This window comes from Hypomesus transpacificus, chromosome 17, assembly GCF_021917145.1.
Source record: "Hypomesus transpacificus isolate Combined female chromosome 17, fHypTra1, whole genome shotgun sequence".
Classification (NCBI taxonomy): domain Eukaryota; kingdom Metazoa; phylum Chordata; class Actinopteri; order Osmeriformes; family Osmeridae; genus Hypomesus; species Hypomesus transpacificus.
The window spans coordinates 696,865-717,795 of NC_061076.1; the positions used below are offsets into that span (position 1 = coordinate 696,865).

The window sequence follows — 20,931 nt, forward strand, 5'->3', positions numbered from 1 at the left end:
CAAATATATGCGATATTTACCGATTTTATCATTAAAACCAATTATGAAATAACAGGCAATTCTAATAATAGGTAGAAATATTGCTCGAGTAGCATATGACACGACCTACAATTACTAAGTCTTGGGCTTAAATCCTTGAAGAACTTGATTACTTGGTTGTGCTAAAAACATACTTCAGGAAGCCTGCTTTTCACCACAAAATTATCAATTCAACATGAGAATTGGCCCCACAGTATATTATAAGTGTATAAATAGCCTTGGCACAAGCTGTTCATCATGCATAAAACGGCCTTTGAAATCCTTTAGTCAGAAAATATTTAACTTTCCAACTAAATGACTTCCTGTAGGCTTCAGCATATAGGGTTTAAATCAGGTTAAATCATGAGACCGTTGTAACTGAAGACAACACGAGAGATAGTTAGAGAAAGGCAGCTAAGTGATTCCCATGCATGTTCTTTCTTCTACTGTAACCTAAATCTAATTATAACAACAACGTGGACAAAACCAGCAAACGTATACTTAATAGATCCCTCAGCAGTCACAAGGTTAAAATGTCTTGTTCAAGATTAATTAGAGTGAGTGTGGACTAAGAATGATCTATATTTAATAAAGGTATCAGATACAATACAATCAAATCCGTATCTAAAAGACCCATCTTGAAAGTCCATTCTGTGGAGGACAGCACAGGGTGCAGGGAGAGACTGTCCCCGGTTCACCCAGTCTTCATGGAGAGACAGGAAATTGAATTCTTTAATTGGAATCACAAGGTATATATTATAGCCTGCCCCTGTTTGTGTACACCCACAGAACTGGCTGCCACTCAGACTTGCATCTTACGGACTGTCCAGGTCTTGACTGATTTCCATACTGAGGTAAGCAAATAAAACTATAAACAAGAATTTTAGACATGAAGTCAATACTAAAGAATAATATCTTGACAAATGTAAGGAATTCTGTAAGATCCTTGTCTTTCTTATCCTGTGTTGTCTTTCCCCCATAAATATTAGCATGTTATAGTTTGTTTGTGAGACTCCTTGATTTGGACTAATATCATACTGAAATGTTCTGTATATGTGCAGGTCAAGTATGTAGATAACTTCATCTGATCATCAAATGTTGTGTGATGTTATGTCAGACAGGCTTGGATGAATCCCAGCTGTGTTAGATTTACAGAACTGAACTGTGTGCAGATTCTTTTTCACTCTTGGGCATTTTGACACGCTTTGTGTGTGATGTAATTATTCTTCTGTTTATGTGCAACGAAAGGACATGCTGCTTTCAAAGGAGTATCTGTTGGGTTGGAATTTACTTATAAACTGAGGGCTTAAACATAATGGTAAGAATAGTAACAATTATATGCTATAGGTTGTGAAATTGTTCTCTTGTAGATAGAACAATACTGCAGTTATGTCTTACAAAATTAAAAAAGAACTCAACGTTTACAACCTAGCTATACAAGCTATACGATCTGAGTTGATGTGTCAAAGGACTTTGTGAGAGGTTGTAATACAAGAGAGTCAAATGGAAATTAAGACCATCCATAACTATGGGTGATAGTATTGTAGTGCAATATAAAGAAAAAAAAGGACATTAACATATACATTTAGAAACAAACCATGCATCGTTTGCATTTCTAAACACACATCACATCTGCTCTCTCTTTGAATCAGTGAAATTGTAGCTTTGTTTAGAGGACATGTCATAGCTGTTATGGGCAATCACAAGACCAGCATCTCTGGAGAGCCAGAATCTACCCTGGAGAAGAATACTAACTGTCAACATTGTGGACAGCAACTGAGTCGACCAATCAGCACTAATCTAATTTCCCCACATGGTCATGCAGCATGAGGCATCATTCTCATGACAACTGGCAATACAAACACCACGCTATTCTTAATGTGGAACTGGGGCAATTTTCTGGTTTAACTAAGAGGGGTACGTGGCACGTGGATTGGCTTTGTTAGGATATTATGTCAGTAGGGGCTGAGGTTAGGAAGCTTTGTCTCAGGATCAGCGGGGGGGGGGGCTGGTGGAGGGGGGGGGGGGGGTGGTGGAGGGGGGGGGCTGGTGTTTCCATCAACGTGAGGTCACATGACAGAGCCAACAGTTTGTTGGACTGTCAGGAATTCCTGCTTTGGATGATCAACAGAAGAACTGAATTAGTTTGAAAACGTGTTCGACATGGAGAGAGGCTGTGAAATGGACTGATTAACTGTGGAAGGGGAATTATTTATTTTTTTTATTTTGGAGAAGGAAGAGATAGCGCAAAATAAGACATTATTAATTTAAAGGTACTACTTTGCCAATACTGAAACAATATCTTGCTGCTCACAAGAGAGTCGCAACAATCAAAGGTGGTCAGTATGTTGACTCAACTGACTTGACTGAATAAGCACAACCTTACTCTACACCTCTCCTTCACTAGGCCTTACTCTACACCTCTCCTTCACTAGACCTTACTCTACACCTCTCTTTCACTAGGCCTTACTCTACACCTCTCCTTCACTAGGCCTTACTCTACACCTCTCCTTCACTAGGCCTTACTCTACACCTCTCCTTCACTAGGCCTTACTCTACACCTCTCCTTCACTAGGCCTTACTCTACACCTCTCCTTCTCTAGGCCTTACTCTACACCTCTCCTTCACTAGGCCTTACTCTACACCTCTCCTTCACTAGGCCTTACTCTACACCTCTCCTTCACTAGGTTGTCAACAGGATGGCCCTTCTTGATTATCCCGTTCCAGAGCTGGATGTGACCTTGCAGGAGGCCAGCCGTGTGCTCCAGCTCACCCTGGAGCCTGAGCTGTACCCCCAATACATCAGCACCCTGAGCCAGCAGAGGGGGGTTCTGGAGGAGGCCCAAACCCGCTTGGCAGCCGCTGCCTCTGGAAGGGAGAACTGGGTGACGGAACAGTTCAAGTCCCGGCTGCTGTCATGCACGGACCCTCTGCCCACCTCCACCGCCATCCCCTCCGTGCTACCCCCCTCCCAGGTAGAGCGCTCCCAAGCGGAGAGGGCAGCAGCCCTGATGTGGGCGGTGGCAAAGCTATACACAGAGCCCTCATTGGTGGAGGGGGATGTTCCAACTGAACGCACACAGCAGTCTGAAGTATTTGCTACCAGCCGCATTCCTGGCAGCACTCAGGATCAGATTCAGGTGACTTCTTCAGATACAAAAATATATTTTTTAGATATTTTATTGCAAAAAAAGATTTAAAGAGGCCCACCTCATCTTATGTGGGTATTTTTTAATGCGATATCAAATGTAACCTTTCCTCCCCAGGTGTATCCAGAAAGCCTCCATGCCATCATCATCAGCTCAGGTGGAGTGTTTTCTGTCAACATACTGGAGCGCTCCGTCCCAGGAGGGCCCATGTCCCCTCTGCCTTTCCTCCACATCTACAGCCAGGTGCTTCAGGTGCTGAACCAGCCACCAGCTGCGGAGGAAAACGATCCCCGGGCCATCTGCAGCCTCTCGGCCCTGCAGCGCCAGGCCTGGAGCTCCGTCAGGGGAGACATCCTGAGGAGAGGAGGGCCCACTGCTGCCTCTCTGGGGGTGATGGAGAGCGCGCTGGTGGCTCTCTCCCTGGAAGACTGCAATCCACCGTCTGACCTGGCGGACACCCTGAACGCAGTCCGTCTGGGGGGGGGGGACGGATCCTGTCTGAGATACTACGACAAGGTACAGGAAATAGGATGTCTGTCATGTGGTGTCCTGGTGAATGAGCTGCATTCATCCCGTGGAGGATGTGGTCTTTACGTATTTGTTTGAAAGAAAAACAACATGATTATCTGCTGAGTAGACTAATTACATCGATTGAGTTAAATGAATAATGCAATATTGAGTCAGATGGGAAGTTCGTCTTCAACCCCTCCCAGAGTTATTTGCAGTCCACAATTTTCATCTAATAAAATGTACTTCACAGAAGCACTGGAAGAAAACCGGTTCTTCCTCAGGTTAACATCAACTGGCAAACCACACGACAAACAACACACATTCTTCTTTCTCCACAGGTGGTGAATCTGGTGGTGTTTAAAGACAGCACAGCGGGCATGGTGTTTGAGCACAGTGCTTTGGATGGGATGGTGGCAGGGCTGGTAGCTGAGAGTGTCTTCTACTTGTCAGAATCAGTTAGCTTAGACCTCACCCAGGCTAACATAGTGAGCAGCGATGGATCCACCATCGCTAACATGGATTCCCCCACTCCGGGTCCACTGTCGTTTCCAATGCAGGGTATAACCAACCCTAGCCCGAGTCCCCCCCTTAAAGCAACCCACCCAGTCCTCACATTTGAGGTTTCCTCTTACGCAGATGTATTCTCAACCTTGCAAGGTCACAGGGGCTTATACGATGCATGGATCAACTTTTCCTTACAGCTCTCCCTGAGGCAAACTCTAGGGGACTCTGCTGACACCCACATCCTGGTAACACCTACCCACATGCGCCACTACAAACATGGCCGCTGTGACCCCACATACTCTCTCACCATGAAGTCTCGCCAGCTCGTTGGAGCGTTAGCGACCTGCGTGGGACCAGACAACATCCCTCGGTACACCACTGACCTCCTACGCCTCTTCCACGCTGCCTTCCTGGAGCATAAGAACCTCATCAAAGCTACCAAAAGTGGCCATGGTGTCGGGCCTCACCTCGCTGCCCTCCGCTGGGCTCTGTCTCCAGACAACCCCCTCAAAAGGTTCCTGGAGTCCTTTGGATGCCCGTCCGTGTATCTCACAGGCAAGGATGTGATGGAGGGTGTGGAGTGTGCGGTGGGAAACGTTTATGCCAAAGATCAGCTGGCTGTCACGTACCTAGGAAGGAGCGACAGGGTCCGTATGGTGCTCAATGGAAAAGGAAGCTTTGCCACAATCCTGGAGAGGCTTCAAGATAGCCTGAAGGTCACACTTAAGCTGGTAATGTTGCTTGCTGTCAGATATGCGCTTGCAGGTCAGATGGGAGCCCTGGAGTGCCTGCTACAGGAAGGACAGGCTGGACAAATGAACGACTTGGTTGAGGGGAAAATCAGCCCGAGTTGTGTCCCTGTCGGCCCAAGGCTGGGAAGAAAAGTGTCCAAGCAAACCCTGACCTCTGACCAAGCCACTGCCGACTTGAAACAAGACTTTACTTTGGTGATCCATGGAGGAGCTGGGGAGGTGATGATGCTGAACCAGAAGGTCGTGGGAGTCATTGAATTTGCCCTCCAGACAGCCCTGACCCTCGGGGCCCGAGTGCTCCAGGGAGGAGGCAGTAGTCTAGATGCTGTGCAGACGTCTGTGGCAGCCTTGGAGGACTGCTTCCTCTTCAATGCTGGAAAGGGCTCCGTGTTCAACCAAGAAGGCAAGAATGAGATGGAGGCGACCATTGTGGATGGAAGTGGGATGACTTCTGGGTCAGTGGCCTGCCTTCAGAGGGTGAAGAACCCGATAAACGCCGCTCGACACGTTATGGACAAAAGTGCACACTCACTGCTAGTAGGGGAAGGAGCAGAGGAGTTTGTACAAAGCTTGGAGGGGAGCGCCAAGCCTGTGAGCGCACAGTACTTTCACACTGATGTTCGACGCAGGGAGTTAATAACAAAGCTTAGCGCAGGCAACGCCTCCAAAAACAACCACCCGCAGACTGTTGGTGCTGTGGCGTTGGACCGCCAGGGCAAGCTAGCAGCTGCGACATCTACAGGTGGGTTGGTTGGGAAATGGAAAGGCAGAGTTGGAGATACCGCAGTGGTTGGAGCAGGAATATATGCTGATGATCAGTTAGCAGTGACCTGCTCGGGGGATGGAGATGTGTTCCTAAGCCACACGGTTGCTCAGAAAGTGGCTGGCCTCTACCACCATAAAGGCTCCAATCTGAGACAGGCCTGTCGAGAGCTGATGACTGAGAACCTGAAGGGGAACTGTGCAGGGATCATCGCTGTAGACGCCAGAGGTGACGCTGTCATTGAGACCAACGCTGGGGTGATGTTTGTGGCCTCTATCATCAGTGGGATTACCCGCGTTGAAGTCATCAGACCCATGAAGAGTTCCTGTAACGTGATCTGGGAAACTGACAACCTTGTGGCTTACTTACACTCCAGCCCCTGGACCCCTGGTGCTACCATTCTGACCCGCAAAACCCTTAGTGGGCAAAACAGCATCTTTAAGTTACCCCTGCCAGATTTTCTAGAAATGTTACGAGGGGCAAAGGCTGTTGCTAGTTTGCTGTGTGATAGAATGGAGGTGCAGCGCTGTGCCTTGGTATGTCAACCACAGCCTGATCAGCCGGCCCAAATCAGAGTGCTGCCGCTCCACAGCTTGGAGGCCGAATGGAAGCCCCACCTAGCTTCAGAGGAGGACTTCCAGGTCTATGATCCAGGTTACTGCAGCTCAAAGAGTGGCCCGCGCTGGGAGGACCACGATCTGGACCAGGTCCAGGCCAAGATTCAAAACAAGCTCCCCACACCAAACGCACCCCCCAGCTATGATTATTTAGGAGAGCCCTCCGATGACAGCCTGTTCTCACGTATAGTGCGGGGCGAAGAGCAACAGTGGCGCGTGTGGGAGGACAACGACCACGTGGCCTTCCTCACTCCTTACCCCAACACGCCTGGTCTTACTGTCCTGGTGCCACGCAAACCACTGACCAGCGACATCTTCCGCCTGAAAGACTCTGACTACACGTCCCTGATTCTAGCGGCTCGTAAAGTGGCCGGTCTGCTGGTGGAAGGACTGAGAGCACGAGGTGTTGCTCTGATCTTCGAGGGTTTTGAGATTGATTACGCTCACGTTAAACTGATCCCTCTGGTCCCTTCACCAAGCTCCGAGCCTCCTGCCCTGCAGCAGGAGTGTGTCACGGCCTATCCTGGATACGTCTCATCTGCTGATGGCCCCCCGGCTAGCCCTGAGACCCTGAGAGAGATCTACACCAGGATCTCACTCTGCCGACCCCCCCGCTCCTGGGAGGACCCCCAGACTCACTCTGCCTTGGCCATTAGAAGCCAGTGGTACCGCAATCTTTTCCAGATTCAGAACACTCTTTTCCACAGCACTGTGGAATACTTTCACAACACCTGCCAGTATTCCTATGCTCTGACCCCTCTCACCACAGACACCATATCATCTCCTATGGGCCTGGGATCAGACTCTGAGCCTGTGTTTGTCAACATGCTGGGACAGGGCGTCTATCTGGCTGACTCCATGCAGTTTGTGCTGGAGTATTTCCTGCGCTTCCAAGAGAACCTGCCGGGCACCTACTACGTATCTCCAAGCTTCAGAGGAGAGGATCCAGACGCAACACACTTGAACCAGTTTTACCATGTGGAATGTGAGCTGCTTGGCAACATGGATGATGCCATGAACATAGCAGAGGGCTATGTGGCCAACCTCACCAAAGCTATGCTCAAGAAGCACTCGGACATCATACTGAATACTGCTGGGACCCTCTCCCATGCACAAGACATGCTGGAGAAGCTGGATGGAAGAACACCCCTCCCAAGAGTCACGTTGGACCAGGCCATTCCCATGATGCCGTCTGCAGACTGTCTAGAGTGGGTCCAAGATGGCCAACCCCAGTTTGGCAGGAAACTGACACGCAAAGGAGAGCGGGTGTTGATTAAGAAGTATGGAGGAGCCGTCTGGCTGACAGAGATGGACCACTTAGGTGTGCCTTTCTATCAGGCCTATGTGGAACATAGTGGCAAACGCAAGGCCAAAGCAGCCGACCTGCTCCTGGGTCTGGGAGAGACTGTGGGTCTGGGAGAGCGCCACTCCACCCCTGAGATGGTGCAGGACGCCCTGAGGCACCACCTCGTGCCCGAGGAGTCCTACAGGTGGTACATCAACATGAGGCAGGTCATCCCTCTCCTCACCAGTGGATGGGGAATGGGCACCGAGCGCTATCTGTGCTGGCTGCTCCAACACGATGACATCAGAGACATTCACATCATCCCCCGCATGAAAGCCAGGAAGTACATGCCCTGAAGCCAGGAAGTACATGCCCTGAGATGCCCTCAGAACCTTCTATTCCAAAGCGTGGATCACTGTCAATTAACAGAGAGATACTGTACATCAGTGAACTGAGGACTGAAGCAGTGTGTGTGTGTGAGAGAGAGAGAGAGAGAGAGAGAGAGAGAGAGAGAGAGAGAGAGAGAGAGAGAAGAGAGAGAGAGAGAGAGAGAGAGAGAGAGAGAGAGAGAGAGAGAGAGAGAGAGAAAGAGAGAGAGAGAGAGAGGGAAAGAGAGAGAGAGAAAATATAATAATGTAACATTGCATATTAGATTAGTAGGTGCTTTTATCTAAATCAAAATGTATGAATACAAATGTCTTTTGCATTTTCACATCATATTATATATTCTGAATAAGAAGCCATGATTGTACCCACCATTTTAAGCATTTATTCAAATGAATAGCAGTGATGTTTGTTACTTAAAGACACGTTTTTGACACGGCACCACTCAGAGAAATTAAACGGGCGTCAGGAGGACATTTTACAGAGTCTTTGTAGCCATTTAAAGTTGTAAATTGTGCTTTGACATTTATTACTATAAAAAAAAAAATACTTGTGAGTCACATTTCTTTTGTTGTGTGTATTATTCAGAACGTTCATCTATTCGACACTGTTTACCAGAGGGGGCCCCAGATTATGCTCCTGGACTATGATACAGAGTTTATAAAAACCCAGTTTTATCCAAAGATAGATTTGTTTATCTGTGTCAAGGAAACTAGCCCTCTGTGTTCAGTGCTAATGTCAACAAAGCTGAAGGCTCTGAGAATCAAGTTTATCAGTGAGCTTCTGGAGTCAAATAAGTAGACTATCAAGTAGAATTGAACAAAGGAGAAAAGGGAGGGCAGGCATCAGGTTTGTAATTTCCTCTCAATGACCTGGTCCTGCACGGGCTGGTAACTATCTGACAAGCCAAGCATTGAGTGTGTAATCAGAGGCTTGTGACAAGGCACACGCTCCCCCAGCATGTCCTCTCTCCTCTGGACATCTCTCCTCTCTAACACATCTCTCCTCTCTGACACATCTCTCCTCTCTGACACATCTATCCTCTCTGACACATCTCTCCTCTCTAACACATCTCTCCTCTGGACATCTCTCCTCTGGACATCTCTCCTCTCTCCTCTGGACATCTCTCCTCTGGACATCTCTCCTCTCTCCTCTGGACATCTCTCCTCTCTCCTCTGGACATCTCTCCTCTCTAACACATCTCTCCTCTCTAACACATCTCTCCTCTCTAACACATCTCTCCTCTCTGACACATCTCTCCTCTCTGACACATCTCTCCTCTCTAACACATCTCTCCTCTGGACATCTCTCCTCTGGACATCTCTCGTCTGGACATCTCTCCTCTCTAACACATCTCTCCTCTCTCCTCTGGACATCTCTCCTCTCTAACACATCTCTCCTCTCTAACACATCTCTCCTCTCTAACACATCTCTCCTCTCTAACACCCACACCAGCCACCAAAGTCCAGTTTGACACAAAGAGTCGCAGAGATAGAATAGTCATGTTGACAACATTCCAAGCAAGGCACACAAAACACGATTGTACACGTCCAGCAGAATTGTAAGTGGGGCAGGTATTTGTTTAGTCACACTACAGGAGAGCCCAAACCCATGACTATCACCAAAGTGCTTCTGCCTTCAACAGCCCCAGAAGGCAATAGACAGAATTACGTGGCAAAATTCTTTTTGTATGTTGATATTTTATTCCATATGTTTTTACCAACAAAAAAAACCTTCTTTCCATGGACCTTAATCTCTAAACAAAATGTGTAAAAAGTTCCTTGGCTACTTGTCAGAGTTGTACGTTCCCACAGAGGGGCGTGGTCACATCGCACACGTGACTTACCCTGTCAAATGATGTACAGCCATAGGGTTAGTGTACCGCTAACTAAAAGCTGTCATGGCGTCGCAGACCCGTGCACTTGTCTCAGCCCAGTGGCTTGCCGATGCGATAAAAAGCAACCGAATAGGTCCCCACCTGCGGATACTTGATTCGTCTTGGTATTTGCCGAAACTGAAACGAGATGCCACGTCAGAGTTCAGACAGAAACACATACCCGGCACACACTTCTTTGATCTGGATGAGTGTTCTGACAAAACTTCATCGCTGGATCACATGTTGCCAACTCAAAATCAATTTGCAGAGTACGTGTCAGGATTAGGTATTGGGAACGACACACATGTTGTAGTGTACGATGCCAGCGACTTTGGATCATATAGCGCACCCCGCGTTTGGTGGATGTTCCAGTTATTTGGGCACAATTTTGTCTCCGTGCTGGACGGTGGCATGAAGAACTGGCTTCATGAAGGGCGTCAGGTGACGTCAGAGTATTGTTCACCAGAGCGTCAAGAGTTCAAGGCGAGCATCAATCAATCTTGGATAAAGACCTACGACGATATCGTGAAGAACATCGAAACCCAACGGTTTCAGGTCATCGATGCTAGGTCCGCTGGCAGGTTTAGGGGAACTGAGCCGGAGCCCAGGGATGGTAAGTTGCCCCATCAGTAACTGTAAACACCTACAGGTGCACATGTCGAACTGCTTCCATAACATGTATCACAAAAAATAGGTAATGCTTGGGGACACAATCAATCGTGACACAGAGCTGAATGATCAATGAAGCTTCACAATTCACTCAAATCAACCATACTCTTGCTTTGCTCCACAGACACTAAACCCGGGCACTTCCCTGGTGCCATCAACATGCCTTTCACCAGTTTCATGGACGCCTCCGGGAGGGAACTGGAGGCTGACCAGCTGACTAAGCTGTTCCAGGAGGCCGGTGTGGACCTGGAGCGGCCCCTCTGGGCCAGCTGCGGCTCAGGTGTGACGGCGTGTCACGTGGTGCTGGCTGCCCACCTGCTGGGATCTCCGCGAGTGTCCGTGTACGACGGCTCGTGGGCTGAGTGGTATAAAAGAGCTGCGCCCGAGCATATTATCTCTGAAGGGAAATAGAAATTAAGATGAAAGTAGAAATAAAGGTGAGAGAAGGAGATAGGAGGTAGACCCCTTCATGTAGCAGAAGTTACTGATCAGTCAACAGAAGATGAATGCACTGAATCCACAGTTACTAAGTGCTCAAGAGGGGGAAAGGTCAAGGCGTTTTACTTCAGAAACCCTCAGATCAGAGAAGGTTGAGTGTTTTTCACAGGGCTGTAATCATAATATATATTGGGGGGACACATCATATTCAAATCTGGTCAAAAAATCCCCCCAATATATTGATATAAAAAAATAAATAAGATATAAATGTTATATGCACACTCTGAAATTATCATAAAAGATGTAATCATATTCATAACTAAATATAAAACATTTTCAGGGGGGGACCCTCAAACTCCCCAGCAGATTTTGTCCCCCCCAGTGTTGACTCCATGGCGATGGTCTTGGTTTGTCCCCCCCAGTGTTGACTCCATGGCGATGGTCTTGGTTTGTCCCCCCCAGTGTTGACTCCATGGCGATGGTCTTGGTTTGTCCCCCCCAGTGTTGACTCCATGGCAATGGCCTTGGTTTGTCCCCCCCAGTGTTGACTCCATGGCGATGGCCTTGGTTTGTCCCCCCCAGTGTTGACTCCATGGCGATGGTCTTGGTTTTTCACAGATTTGGGGAACCGCTGCTGTGTAAAAGGTGCTGGTCATAAAGAAGCACTAGGGTGAGTGGTGTGGTACAGGTAGTCCTAGATTATTCATACAGAGGATGTTGAGACCAATAACTTAAGTGGCACTTAAGCTTTAATTATTTCATGTTTCATTTACTATCCTCAAATGAAGAATATTGCATTTCAAATCAAACATTGTTGCAGACCTAAGTGCACTTTTTTAGTTGAAATGGCAACAGTTACATTGTGACTAATATTATGACGTGCAATACATTTCACAATAAAAACGAGTACGTTTTTAGACTAAATGTCCTGTCTTTTTTTTTAACTTATATTTAAACACGATTCTTTATTTGGAATATTGAATGTCACTTGCATAATAGTCTACTTGTATTGTTACATTTTATAAAGAATGTTATCTTTAAAACATTATGTAACCAATCCGTAATTAAATATCCGGCAAACGAATGCTTGGCCAGCATAGGCCAATATTATGGGAAATACAACAATGTGCAGTGCATTATTTCGGGAGTAGGCTACTGGACCATATATTCATAGTGGGTTATTTTATATCAGTAGACAATAACATTGTCATATATGGGCAGATCCCAGTGTAGTAGCTGACGCAGAACACATTTAGAACCAGTTCAATCCGGTTTCATGTTGGATTTTGGGGGTCTATCAATGTGCCTGATTTTTATGGTGTACTAATAATTCTGTTATTGTATTTTCGACCATGCTGTGTAATACGTAATTGTTGTTAATTGTAAGCGGTTTCTTCAGCACAGCAGATTGGCGTCCAAATCGAACGTATGTGGATGTTCAAGTCTCCATTTGAATGTAAAAAAAATATATATTGCTTTGTTAATTCGTCTATTGTGATTGATATATTTAATTTAAACACTTCAGATGTGCTCATTATACATTTTTGACGTAGCACTAAACGGAATAAAGTCGGCAGATTGTCAGAATGCCACAGCGACGATGGCCGAAAACGACGTCAAAGACTTTCCAATGAAACGAATCTTAAAAGGTGCCCTGCGAGTTGCCTGGAGGTCCTGAGGAAATAAACAAATTGGGGTCCTTTTTTGATAGGCGAGATATCGTGGTGCTGGCTACGTGGAAACAGATACCGTGTCATTCAAAACCAAGCTGCAAATTGGACAAAATAAACATTACATCTGAGCTTGTTTGGGATTTCGGCATTTCTGCTAGATAAACAAATTGTCACTTATCGGCAATTTAAGTGGTAGCTGTAATTTGACAGTCAAGAAAAGTGTTTAAAACCGTGTGGCACTGGCTTTTGTTTTTAGCTTTAACAAGCTATCGACTATCGACGCTAGCTCTCACTGCTGCAAGAGAACAAGAACAACTGAGATCTACAAGCTTCCACTATTTCTGCCCAGTGTCAAGTTAATAAAGAGGTAAAACAAATAGCAGCATTATTAATTACAGAGACAATGAAAGTATTAATAAATGTGCAAGCTATGTTAGTTGACTACGTTAGCTGCTACAAGTAGCCTACTTTCCTAACTTTAGCTTAGCATTTCCACCGTAGCTCGCTCATTAGCGACTAATGAGTTATGTGGACAATGCATAACCTGTTTAGGACATACGGTTAGTGCTAATAATAATCAAAGAACAACATTGACATGGAATATCACTGTGTATTTTGGTATGGCCATCAAGTTAAAAAACGTTACTTTCAGTTAATTGTTTTGCATTTTCACCACAGAGCGGCGTTAATGAGTAGCAATGTCTGGCATCGCTCTTAGCAGACTGTCACAGGAGCGCAAAGCATGGCGGAAAGACCACCCATTCGTGAGTAGGCCTACTAGACAATACCAGCTCTGTCTGTGTAGGGGTCATAGGAAATGATCGTGTTATTAACCACGGAACATAATTATTTTTTCCAATACGATCAGCATACTGTCTTTACATTGCTTGTCTGTCTTCGTATAGGGATTCGTTGCCGTACCCACCAAAAATCCTGATGGGACCATGAATCTGATGAACTGGGAATGTGCGATCCCAGGAAAGAAGGGGGTAATCTCCTTATTCATGTTTTTTTAATCATTCGTTAGAACTCTACCTGCCATGGTGGCTGTCATATGCTACAGCTCTTTTCTGATTGGAGCTGTTTGGGTTTGATGTGTATTATAAGTGAATTACAACCATCTCTAATACATTCCTTAGACCTTGTGGGAAGGAGGCCAGTACAAACTCAGAATGCTCTTCAAAGATGATTATCCCTCCTCGCCACCAAAATGTGAGTTTATCTCCGAGAGCTTTCTCTTTTCCTTAAAGATTTTGTTTTCAGTTTTGATGTTTTAGTATACCATGCCCAGGTTCAATGCCAATTGTTTCTCAGTTTTATATCTGAAAGTAGACAAAGATTTTTGATGCCAGGGCCTCAATCTTAAAAATAAATAAAATGAATATAAATTTTTCTGACTTGTACATTATTATTTTCAGGCAAATTTGAGCCACCTATATTCCATCCCAACGTCTATCCTTCTGGCACCGTGTGCCTGTCCATCCTAGAGGAGGACAAAGACTGGAGGCCGGCCATCACCATCAAACAGGTCACAGCTGAGACCTACACTGATATCACAGCTGAGACCTACACTAATATCACAGCTGAGACCTACACTGATATCACAGCTGAGACCTACACTAATATCACAGCTGAGACCTACACTAATATCACAGCTGAGACCTACACTAATATCACAGCTGAGACCTACACTAATATCACAGCTGAGACCTACACTGATATCACAGCTGAGACCTACACTGATATCACAGCTGAGACCTACACTGATATCACAGCTGAGACCTACACTAATATCACATATTTGTTGGATTATCTGATATACACACTTTGTACAATAAGTTGGAGGTCAATCTTGGGTTTGTATTTCCAGATCCTGTTGGGGATCCAAGAGCTGCTGAATGAACCCAACATCCAGGACCCTGCACAAGCGGAGGCATACACAATCTACTGGTGAGTTTGTCTGTAGGGGAGGGTCTTGGTGAGTCCTTCTGTAGGGGGAGGGTCTTGGTGAGTAGTTCTGTAGGGGGGGGGTCTTGGTGAGTCGGTCTGTAGGGGGAGCGTTCTGGTGGGGGCAGGGACACTGCCAGTGAGAGGGTGTGGGATTCGAAGTTAGGATGGGGGACTTATGCAAGGTATTCAGACGTGTTGTGGTGTTGACTCCATGCTCAGTAGGTTTCTTCCAGAGAAAGTCTGTTTCCTGTCTTCCTGATCAGTTTTCAGCTCCAGGACAACATGGTAGAGAAAGCTGATTTCCCTTCCTTTTTGTTTTGTCTTGTAGTCAGAACAGAATGGACTATGAGAAGAGGGTCAGGGCACAGGCCAAGAAGTTTGCCCCAACATAGAGCTGGCCAGGCCCTTCACCTGACCTTCCTGAGGCTGGAAAGGCAGCACTCAAAGGACCACTCCAATAAACATCTACAGTTTCAGCATTTATTGTTTACTACAGACCTTGGAAAGGGTTGTGATTTTTATGTAGGTATGTTGTAAAAATATTTAGGTCATGGAACAAGAATGTTGACAACCACAGAAAACAAAACCCTTGACCGTAAAACTACCGTTGCTTTTTTTACAGAAATGTCACCCCATATTAATTGGTAATTTGCAGAAAAATAATCACACATAGAATTAATATGATGTTATTGTTCACAGTCTGGCATCATTTCTGCTCGTACATCCCCAAATATGATCATTGTTTCACATATTTGACTTTGATCTTACTTCTTGTTTTGGGAGCATTCAAGGTTGTATTTGGATTATTCAACTAAACTGGGTGACTGAATTAAGTGCACTTCATAGAGATAGAAGACCAGAGAGGTCAACCTCTGAAGACATGAGTGCATGTACATATATAAATATTGAGAGTTGTGGAACCTATGTTTTATAATGTTTTAGCAAGTTGATACATGTGTGTGTGTGGTATTAAAAGTAATGAACTCAATTAAATGTATGATGTGAAATAAAATTGACAAGGGAACCGATTTGTTAGCCTGTTTTCAGTGTGAGAATGAGTTCTGGTGGACAAATGGGATGGAGAACAAAGTATTCAATGTGTTGCGTGACATGCAGGGCAACCACAAACTTGCTATGTGACGAGGCATCCCTCCATTTACTGAAACCTTTCAGGCTAATTGTGACATCAGTATCCTGGTAACGGTTCACCTCACGTTCATTGGTCGATGCGTGGGTCTACAAAAATCAATGATTTATTAAATTTGACCAACACTGAGGTAAGGTTTGAAGTGGAAAGAAGAGGCGTCGGCGCCGAATACAAATGTAAGTATACAATCCCAGACAACGGGGTACACTTCTTCTGTTGTTTGAATCAATTATTGTTGGAACTACTTAAAACAATACATTCTTAACCCAGTCGACATACTGACACACTGATCTTGGGGGGGAAAAAGTCAAGTGATTTTATGGAACGTGTGCAAAAAAAACAGAGGCCGATGCAGCACATGGTCCGCTGCTGTTTTTGTTCGAGCTTCCATGGGAAATTCGCCAGAGGGCGGATTTTGCTAATAAGGCTTGAGTGCAGCATGATAGTCTCATCCAGAATCTTTTTGGGTCATATTATAAATAGGCACAATAGGCTATGTACCCAAAATAGTACCGGACATGTTTTTGGGGGTGACAAGCTGGGTTTGAGTTCTTTGTTTATGCATCTGTGATATGACGGCTCTGCAAACACATAAAGGTGTGACATTGTTAACGATGCGCTAGAAAGTTGACACCTCCGCTTGTCGTGTTCTTAGTCGCTGCCATGACCTCCCTTGACCAGTCAGAGACCGCAACAGACGACGCGAACCATGTAAATTGGAACTATCTATAAGCTATAGGTGCATTGATTACAAATGTGTTAAGGTGTTTTTCCAGGTTGAAATGGGTGAGCAAGCCTGCGTGTGTAATTTTCAGGCGGTGAGGGGTACAGCGTGTTCCCCCTTTCTCGTGCTGCCTCATTACTCAGACACAGGGTCTACTTTCTCATCTGCACACTCGTCCTATCACAGCCTGGGACACTGTCTCCGCAGCAACATCTTCCCAGGTTGGTAATGATGATGAGGTGATGGTGCTGGGAAGAAACTCCATGACATGCTTTCATCACATCACAAACATCCACTGTTACTCAGTTAGGCTTGAAATAACCATAGTTCAAGGCCTGTTTCACACATTGCTAGGTGTGCATCTAGTAGAATTCACACATACATTTCCTTTGGGATTAATAAAGTGAACTGAATAGAATATTGATCCTGTGAATGTTCTGTTCCTCTTCCCTGTCTCCACGTTTGCTCTCCTTTGTGTCTGCCAGGGGCTCCTCTGGAGTGGAAGTCTCTGGTTCAGGAGTCTTACATCCTGCACCCCCTGGCCCCCCCTCCTCCAGACCCACCACGCTGGTACGGCCGCAGGACTGACGACCTGGGTGTGTAGCAGGGCCTGACCATATAGCTACTCCTGGCTAAGTACAAAGGAGGAACATTTGAAACACTTAGCCCACTGATGTTCTAGCTTTAGCCAAAGCATATGCGTTTAAAACGCTTGAAGAAAAAACTTTTTTTTTCTGATTTTATCAAAACACAATTCACAAAACTACATACCCAAAACACCTCATACAGAATATCCTGCTAAATTAAGCACTGCAGAAACGCTTATCAAAATCAAACTTTGGCACCAAATAGCTTTTTGTTGAATACAGTAAACATAAAAGAACATTTAGGACACAACATTAAGATTTGGGGGGGGGGGGGGGGGGGGGGGGGGGGGGGGAATCTATGCCCATGGCCCTCCCTCTTAGAATGAACAATTATCAAATACACAGACATATATATATATGTACAGATTACAGATCAAAGAAACATAGTCATACATAATCATCACATAAAATATACAGTTACAACATTTCCATAACTATTAATCTAGCTTGCGAACAAATGGTGAATTGTCTTTTGTAAGTTTGCGAGATTGGACAGAGATCTGATGTTTGGTGGTAGGGTGTTCCAAAGATTGACAGCACAGTAGAGAAAGGTTCTCTCTTTGGAGTTTGCTTTTGGTTTAGGTAATTTGAAACGGTAGGAATTGGATAATCTAGTTGAATATGTGTGGGTTGAATTGATGGGAACCATGGAACTCTAAATGTTTTGGGGCTCATGACTGACAAGTATTCTAAAGAACATATTCAATGTACTGATGGCGAATCTATCTCTTACCATGGGCCAACCCAGATCCAGGGGCATCTGTCTACGGAGCATTTCAACAACAATCTGAAGGCTCTGTTCTGTACTACTTGGAGCAGGGCCGTACGCAGGCCCCAAAAAATACTGAGGTCATGAGTCAGAACTTCTAGGCGGGTTCGGGGGCATGCTCCCCCGGATTTTTTTTAAATTACATTATTTAAATATGGCCATTTTCTCTTATTGAGTCTTAAGGAGCAAAAACATCATCATTATGACATTTGAATATGGGGCGGTGTGGAGCTTTTGAAATTTTGAGGTAAACATGGGGCATTCTGAGGCTTTTTGAAGGACCTTTATGGGACTCATGAAGTAAGGGCAAGTTACCACAATTTTTTTTAAATTATTATTATATGGCAACAACGGTACGAGCGTTTTGATTGGATAACGGGTAGTCACCCCAGCGTGTTGCCCTCCTCGCCGGTCAATACGGATCCGTATTGCCCTCTGACGTCAGCTTCAAAATGAGCGATATCGACGAGTCAGCTGCTGAGTTTTACTATCCAGATGATGCTGAAAAGCTTTGTCATCGAAAGTGAGGATGAAGACCAGACTCTTTGAATCACTTGTGTCGTTATTTTGTGATGAAATTAAAGCCATTTTAGCAGAACCATGTTGTCCGCTTTCTATCAAAAGTAATGAGTTGCTTGGCAACACATGAAACACACCGTGAGAAGACTTAAGAGCTAGCTACAATTAGCCTAAAGGTACCATTTATTTTCGTTTACAAAATGAAAAGAATCTAAAATTGCCATATAATAAACTACTTACTAACCTCGACCGTTCGGTCATGCCGGGAAATATCAAACTGAGGCTGGAACGTATCGACCGAGCGATAGCGAGTCAGTTTGATATTTCCCAATTGCCACTGAATTTCATTTTCAATCAATCACATCAATGACATATCATATCAATCGCAAAATGAATGTTGATTCATGTATAAAATCACGTTACGGTTTGTGGGAGACCAAGATCATCGTCCTGCAGTCAGTTTCACGTGTACTTTATTTTGAGTTTATATACCACGATTTAAGCAAAAAAAAAACAGAAATACGAAAAAAAATACCGAGGACACGACCTCGGTGTCCTCAATGGTAGTTACGGCCCTGACTTGGAGCTTACGAGTGTTTGACTCAGACATGTTTGCTGGAGCTGGTAAACAGTACTGTGCTACTGATAAGACAAGTGCACATACGACAACCTTACAGACTTCATAAGACATGGTCATAAGACATGCGTGCCTTCTCACAAGGGCGATGGTCCTGGATTGTTTAGCAACAATACGATTGACATTCAAATTCCATGTAAGTGATGTGTAGCCCCAACAAAACTGTCTCTCTCACCTGTTCAATACTTTCAGTTTCAGTTCCTATAACCAAATTCAGTGAAGTGGAATGTAGGAGAGACCATTTTTGAGGAGATCCAAAAAGCATGCACTTAGCCTTCAAAACATTCATTGTTTTTTACCCATTCTAAAATCTTATTGAGGTCAGGCTGCAAAACAGCAGCAATCTCAGCTAAGGATATTGACATTCTTGGTCCAGTTCATGTGGTGCTTCTAAATCTGAATTTCTACATGAATAAATCCTAACCCTGAAGAACCATGGGTGTATTAGTGGAAGTGAAGCACTGTGAGCTGCTTTCTTGTGTTTCCCCTGTAGTGAGATGGACCGAGAGGAACATCGTGAACCAGAAGCTGAACAAGGCCCTACAGCAGATGGAGAGAAAGGGCAAATGAAGTTCCTGGTCTCAGCACCCGACCACAGAGTGCTCATTCTTAGTGACAAGTCCCTATTACAGCTCGACACACCCAACCACCTCTTAGTGCTGCTGCATTTCACTAAGTCACAGGATTCAAAACAACCTTTTAACACAGGCATGCCTACACATCACTGTAACCAACCATTCACTCATACATCGTGTAAAAAAATATACATTCGTGGAAGATGAAATATCCCTGGATGAATAAAGTTGTTGGAAACATCCACGTTGCAAGTTGTCAACTGTTTAGTTGACAAACTGTCAACACCGCTGAGGAGTCCGAGCAGATGAAAGTCACTCTTTTTTAATAACTTCAATGTAAAACTGGAACGAGGAATATGAAATAACACCAGTTCCATGCCACAACTCTGATTCATAGAGGAAATAACAACATAACTAAAACAATGACATAAAAAGGGAATTATTCTTATACCTGACAGTTCCCCTGTGGAAGTGACAGAGTAATGTAAACTGATAACATCACAGACGTGGTTTAAGCAAAAACCACTGAAACTAGCTTTTAACCTTAATCTCCTGACAAGTCAGACATAAAAAAGATCTCTTAATCGTCGCCTCGCTGTGGGGAAGGATGAAAGTATTCACAAGCAGGGAGACAACTCACCTCAACCATGCTCTTCTCTCTGTTCTCCTGTCTGTCTCTGTCTGTCTCTGTCTGTTCTCTGTCTGTTCTCTGTCTGTTTTCTGTCTGTTCTCTCTCTGTTCTCTGTCTGTTCTCTGTCTGTTCTCTCTCTGTTCTCTGTCTGTTCTCCTGTCTGTTTTCTGTCGGTTCTCTGTCTGTTCTCTGTCTGTTCTCCTGTCTGTTTTCTGTCTGTTTTCTGTCTGTTCTCCTGTCTGTTCTCCTGTCTGTCTCTGTCTGTCTCTGTCTGTTCTCTGTCTGTTCTCTGTCTGTTCTCCTGTCTGTCTCTGTCTGTTCTCTGTCTGTTCTCTGTCTGTTCTCTGTCTGTTCTCCTGTCTGTTTTTCTGTCTGTTTTCTGTCTGTTCTCTGTCTGTTCTCCTGTCTGTTCTCTGTTCTCCACCAGATCACTGACAGACATAACGGGCCCTGTTAGGAAAGTTTGATACTGAGCTTGCTCTGTATAGTCTTTCGCAAATGTTATATTCTTCTCTGTGTGAACTTTTATTTGCGATCTGGCTTTGTCTTATGTTCTGTCTCCTGATTGAGGTAAAACCTGCTACAATCTGGCCTGTTTGGCTACCTGATGAAATCATCGTCTCTGCTGGAAGAGAGCGAGGGAACACCTGTTTGCATGGCCAAGCAACGCTTTCAATGGGATTTTGAGACTAAA

General features: G+C 45.0%; 4 protein-coding genes across 4 annotated transcripts; all 4 read left to right on the top strand.

The window, feature by feature from the left end:
• Nucleotides 1-754: 754 nt before the first annotated feature.
• On the top strand, nucleotides 755-8,081 carry si:ch211-256m1.8. Its single transcript, XM_047038581.1, has 4 exons — nucleotides 755-872; nucleotides 2,706-3,158; nucleotides 3,285-3,683; nucleotides 4,016-8,081. Exons 2-4 carry the CDS (start codon nucleotides 2,718-2,720, stop codon nucleotides 7,952-7,954), a joined length of 4,779 nt encoding a protein of 1,592 aa, XP_046894537.1. The 5' UTR covers nucleotides 755-872; nucleotides 2,706-2,717; the 3' UTR covers nucleotides 7,955-8,081.
• Nucleotides 8,082-9,843: 1,762 nt separating this feature from the next.
• mpst (mercaptopyruvate sulfurtransferase) lies at nucleotides 9,844-11,884 on the top strand. Its single transcript, XM_047038779.1, has 2 exons — nucleotides 9,844-10,471; nucleotides 10,652-11,884. Exons 1-2 carry the CDS (start codon nucleotides 9,883-9,885, stop codon nucleotides 10,936-10,938), a joined length of 876 nt encoding a protein of 291 aa, XP_046894735.1. The 5' UTR covers nucleotides 9,844-9,882; the 3' UTR covers nucleotides 10,939-11,884.
• Nucleotides 11,885-12,654: 770 nt separating this feature from the next.
• On the top strand, nucleotides 12,655-15,612 carry LOC124479848 (SUMO-conjugating enzyme UBC9-like). The gene is made up of 7 exons (XM_047038781.1): nucleotides 12,655-13,005; nucleotides 13,317-13,402; nucleotides 13,544-13,627; nucleotides 13,778-13,850; nucleotides 14,057-14,166; nucleotides 14,509-14,588; nucleotides 14,917-15,612. Exons 2-7 carry the CDS (start codon nucleotides 13,337-13,339, stop codon nucleotides 14,978-14,980), a joined length of 477 nt encoding a protein of 158 aa, XP_046894737.1. The 5' UTR covers nucleotides 12,655-13,005; nucleotides 13,317-13,336; the 3' UTR covers nucleotides 14,981-15,612.
• A 185-nt stretch (nucleotides 15,613-15,797) lies between these two features.
• On the top strand, nucleotides 15,798-19,851 carry LOC124479867. The gene is made up of 5 exons (XM_047038802.1): nucleotides 15,798-15,911; nucleotides 16,391-16,446; nucleotides 16,551-16,680; nucleotides 16,945-17,055; nucleotides 19,525-19,851. The coding sequence occupies exons 1-5, from the start codon at nucleotides 15,815-15,817 to the stop codon at nucleotides 19,599-19,601; spliced, it is 471 nt and encodes a 156-aa protein (XP_046894758.1). The 5' UTR covers nucleotides 15,798-15,814; the 3' UTR covers nucleotides 19,602-19,851.
• The last annotated feature ends 1,080 nt before the right edge of the window (nucleotides 19,852-20,931 follow it).

Bases quoted from the DNA above. Each gene is read 5' to 3' on its own strand.
- si:ch211-256m1.8 (XM_047038581.1), top strand. From the start codon at position 2,718: ATGGCCCTTCTTGATTATCCCGTTCCAGAGCTGGATGTGACCTTGCAG. The intron at 3,159-3,284 runs GTGACTTCTTCA...TTTCCTCCCCAG, and splicing joins GCACTCAGGATCAGATTCAG to GTGTATCCAGAAAGCCTCCA. The intron at 3,684-4,015 runs GTACAGGAAATA...CTTTCTCCACAG, and splicing joins GTCTGAGATACTACGACAAG to GTGGTGAATCTGGTGGTGTT.
- mpst (XM_047038779.1), top strand. From the start codon at position 9,883: ATGGCGTCGCAGACCCGTGCACTTGTCTCAGCCCAGTGGCTTGCCGAT. The intron at 10,472-10,651 runs GTAAGTTGCCCC...TTTGCTCCACAG, and splicing joins TGAGCCGGAGCCCAGGGATG to ACACTAAACCCGGGCACTTC.
- LOC124479848 (XM_047038781.1), top strand. From the start codon at position 13,337: ATGTCTGGCATCGCTCTTAGCAGACTGTCACAGGAGCGCAAAGCATGG. The intron at 13,628-13,777 runs GTAATCTCCTTA...TACATTCCTTAG, and splicing joins CGATCCCAGGAAAGAAGGGG to ACCTTGTGGGAAGGAGGCCA. The intron at 14,589-14,916 runs GTGAGTTTGTCT...TTTGTCTTGTAG, and splicing joins GAGGCATACACAATCTACTG to TCAGAACAGAATGGACTATG.
- LOC124479867 (XM_047038802.1), top strand. From the start codon at position 15,815: ATGCGTGGGTCTACAAAAATCAATGATTTATTAAATTTGACCAACACT. The intron at 16,447-16,550 runs GTAAATTGGAAC...TGTAATTTTCAG, and splicing joins CAACAGACGACGCGAACCAT to GCGGTGAGGGGTACAGCGTG. The intron at 16,681-16,944 runs GTTGGTAATGAT...TGTGTCTGCCAG, and splicing joins CCGCAGCAACATCTTCCCAG to GGGCTCCTCTGGAGTGGAAG.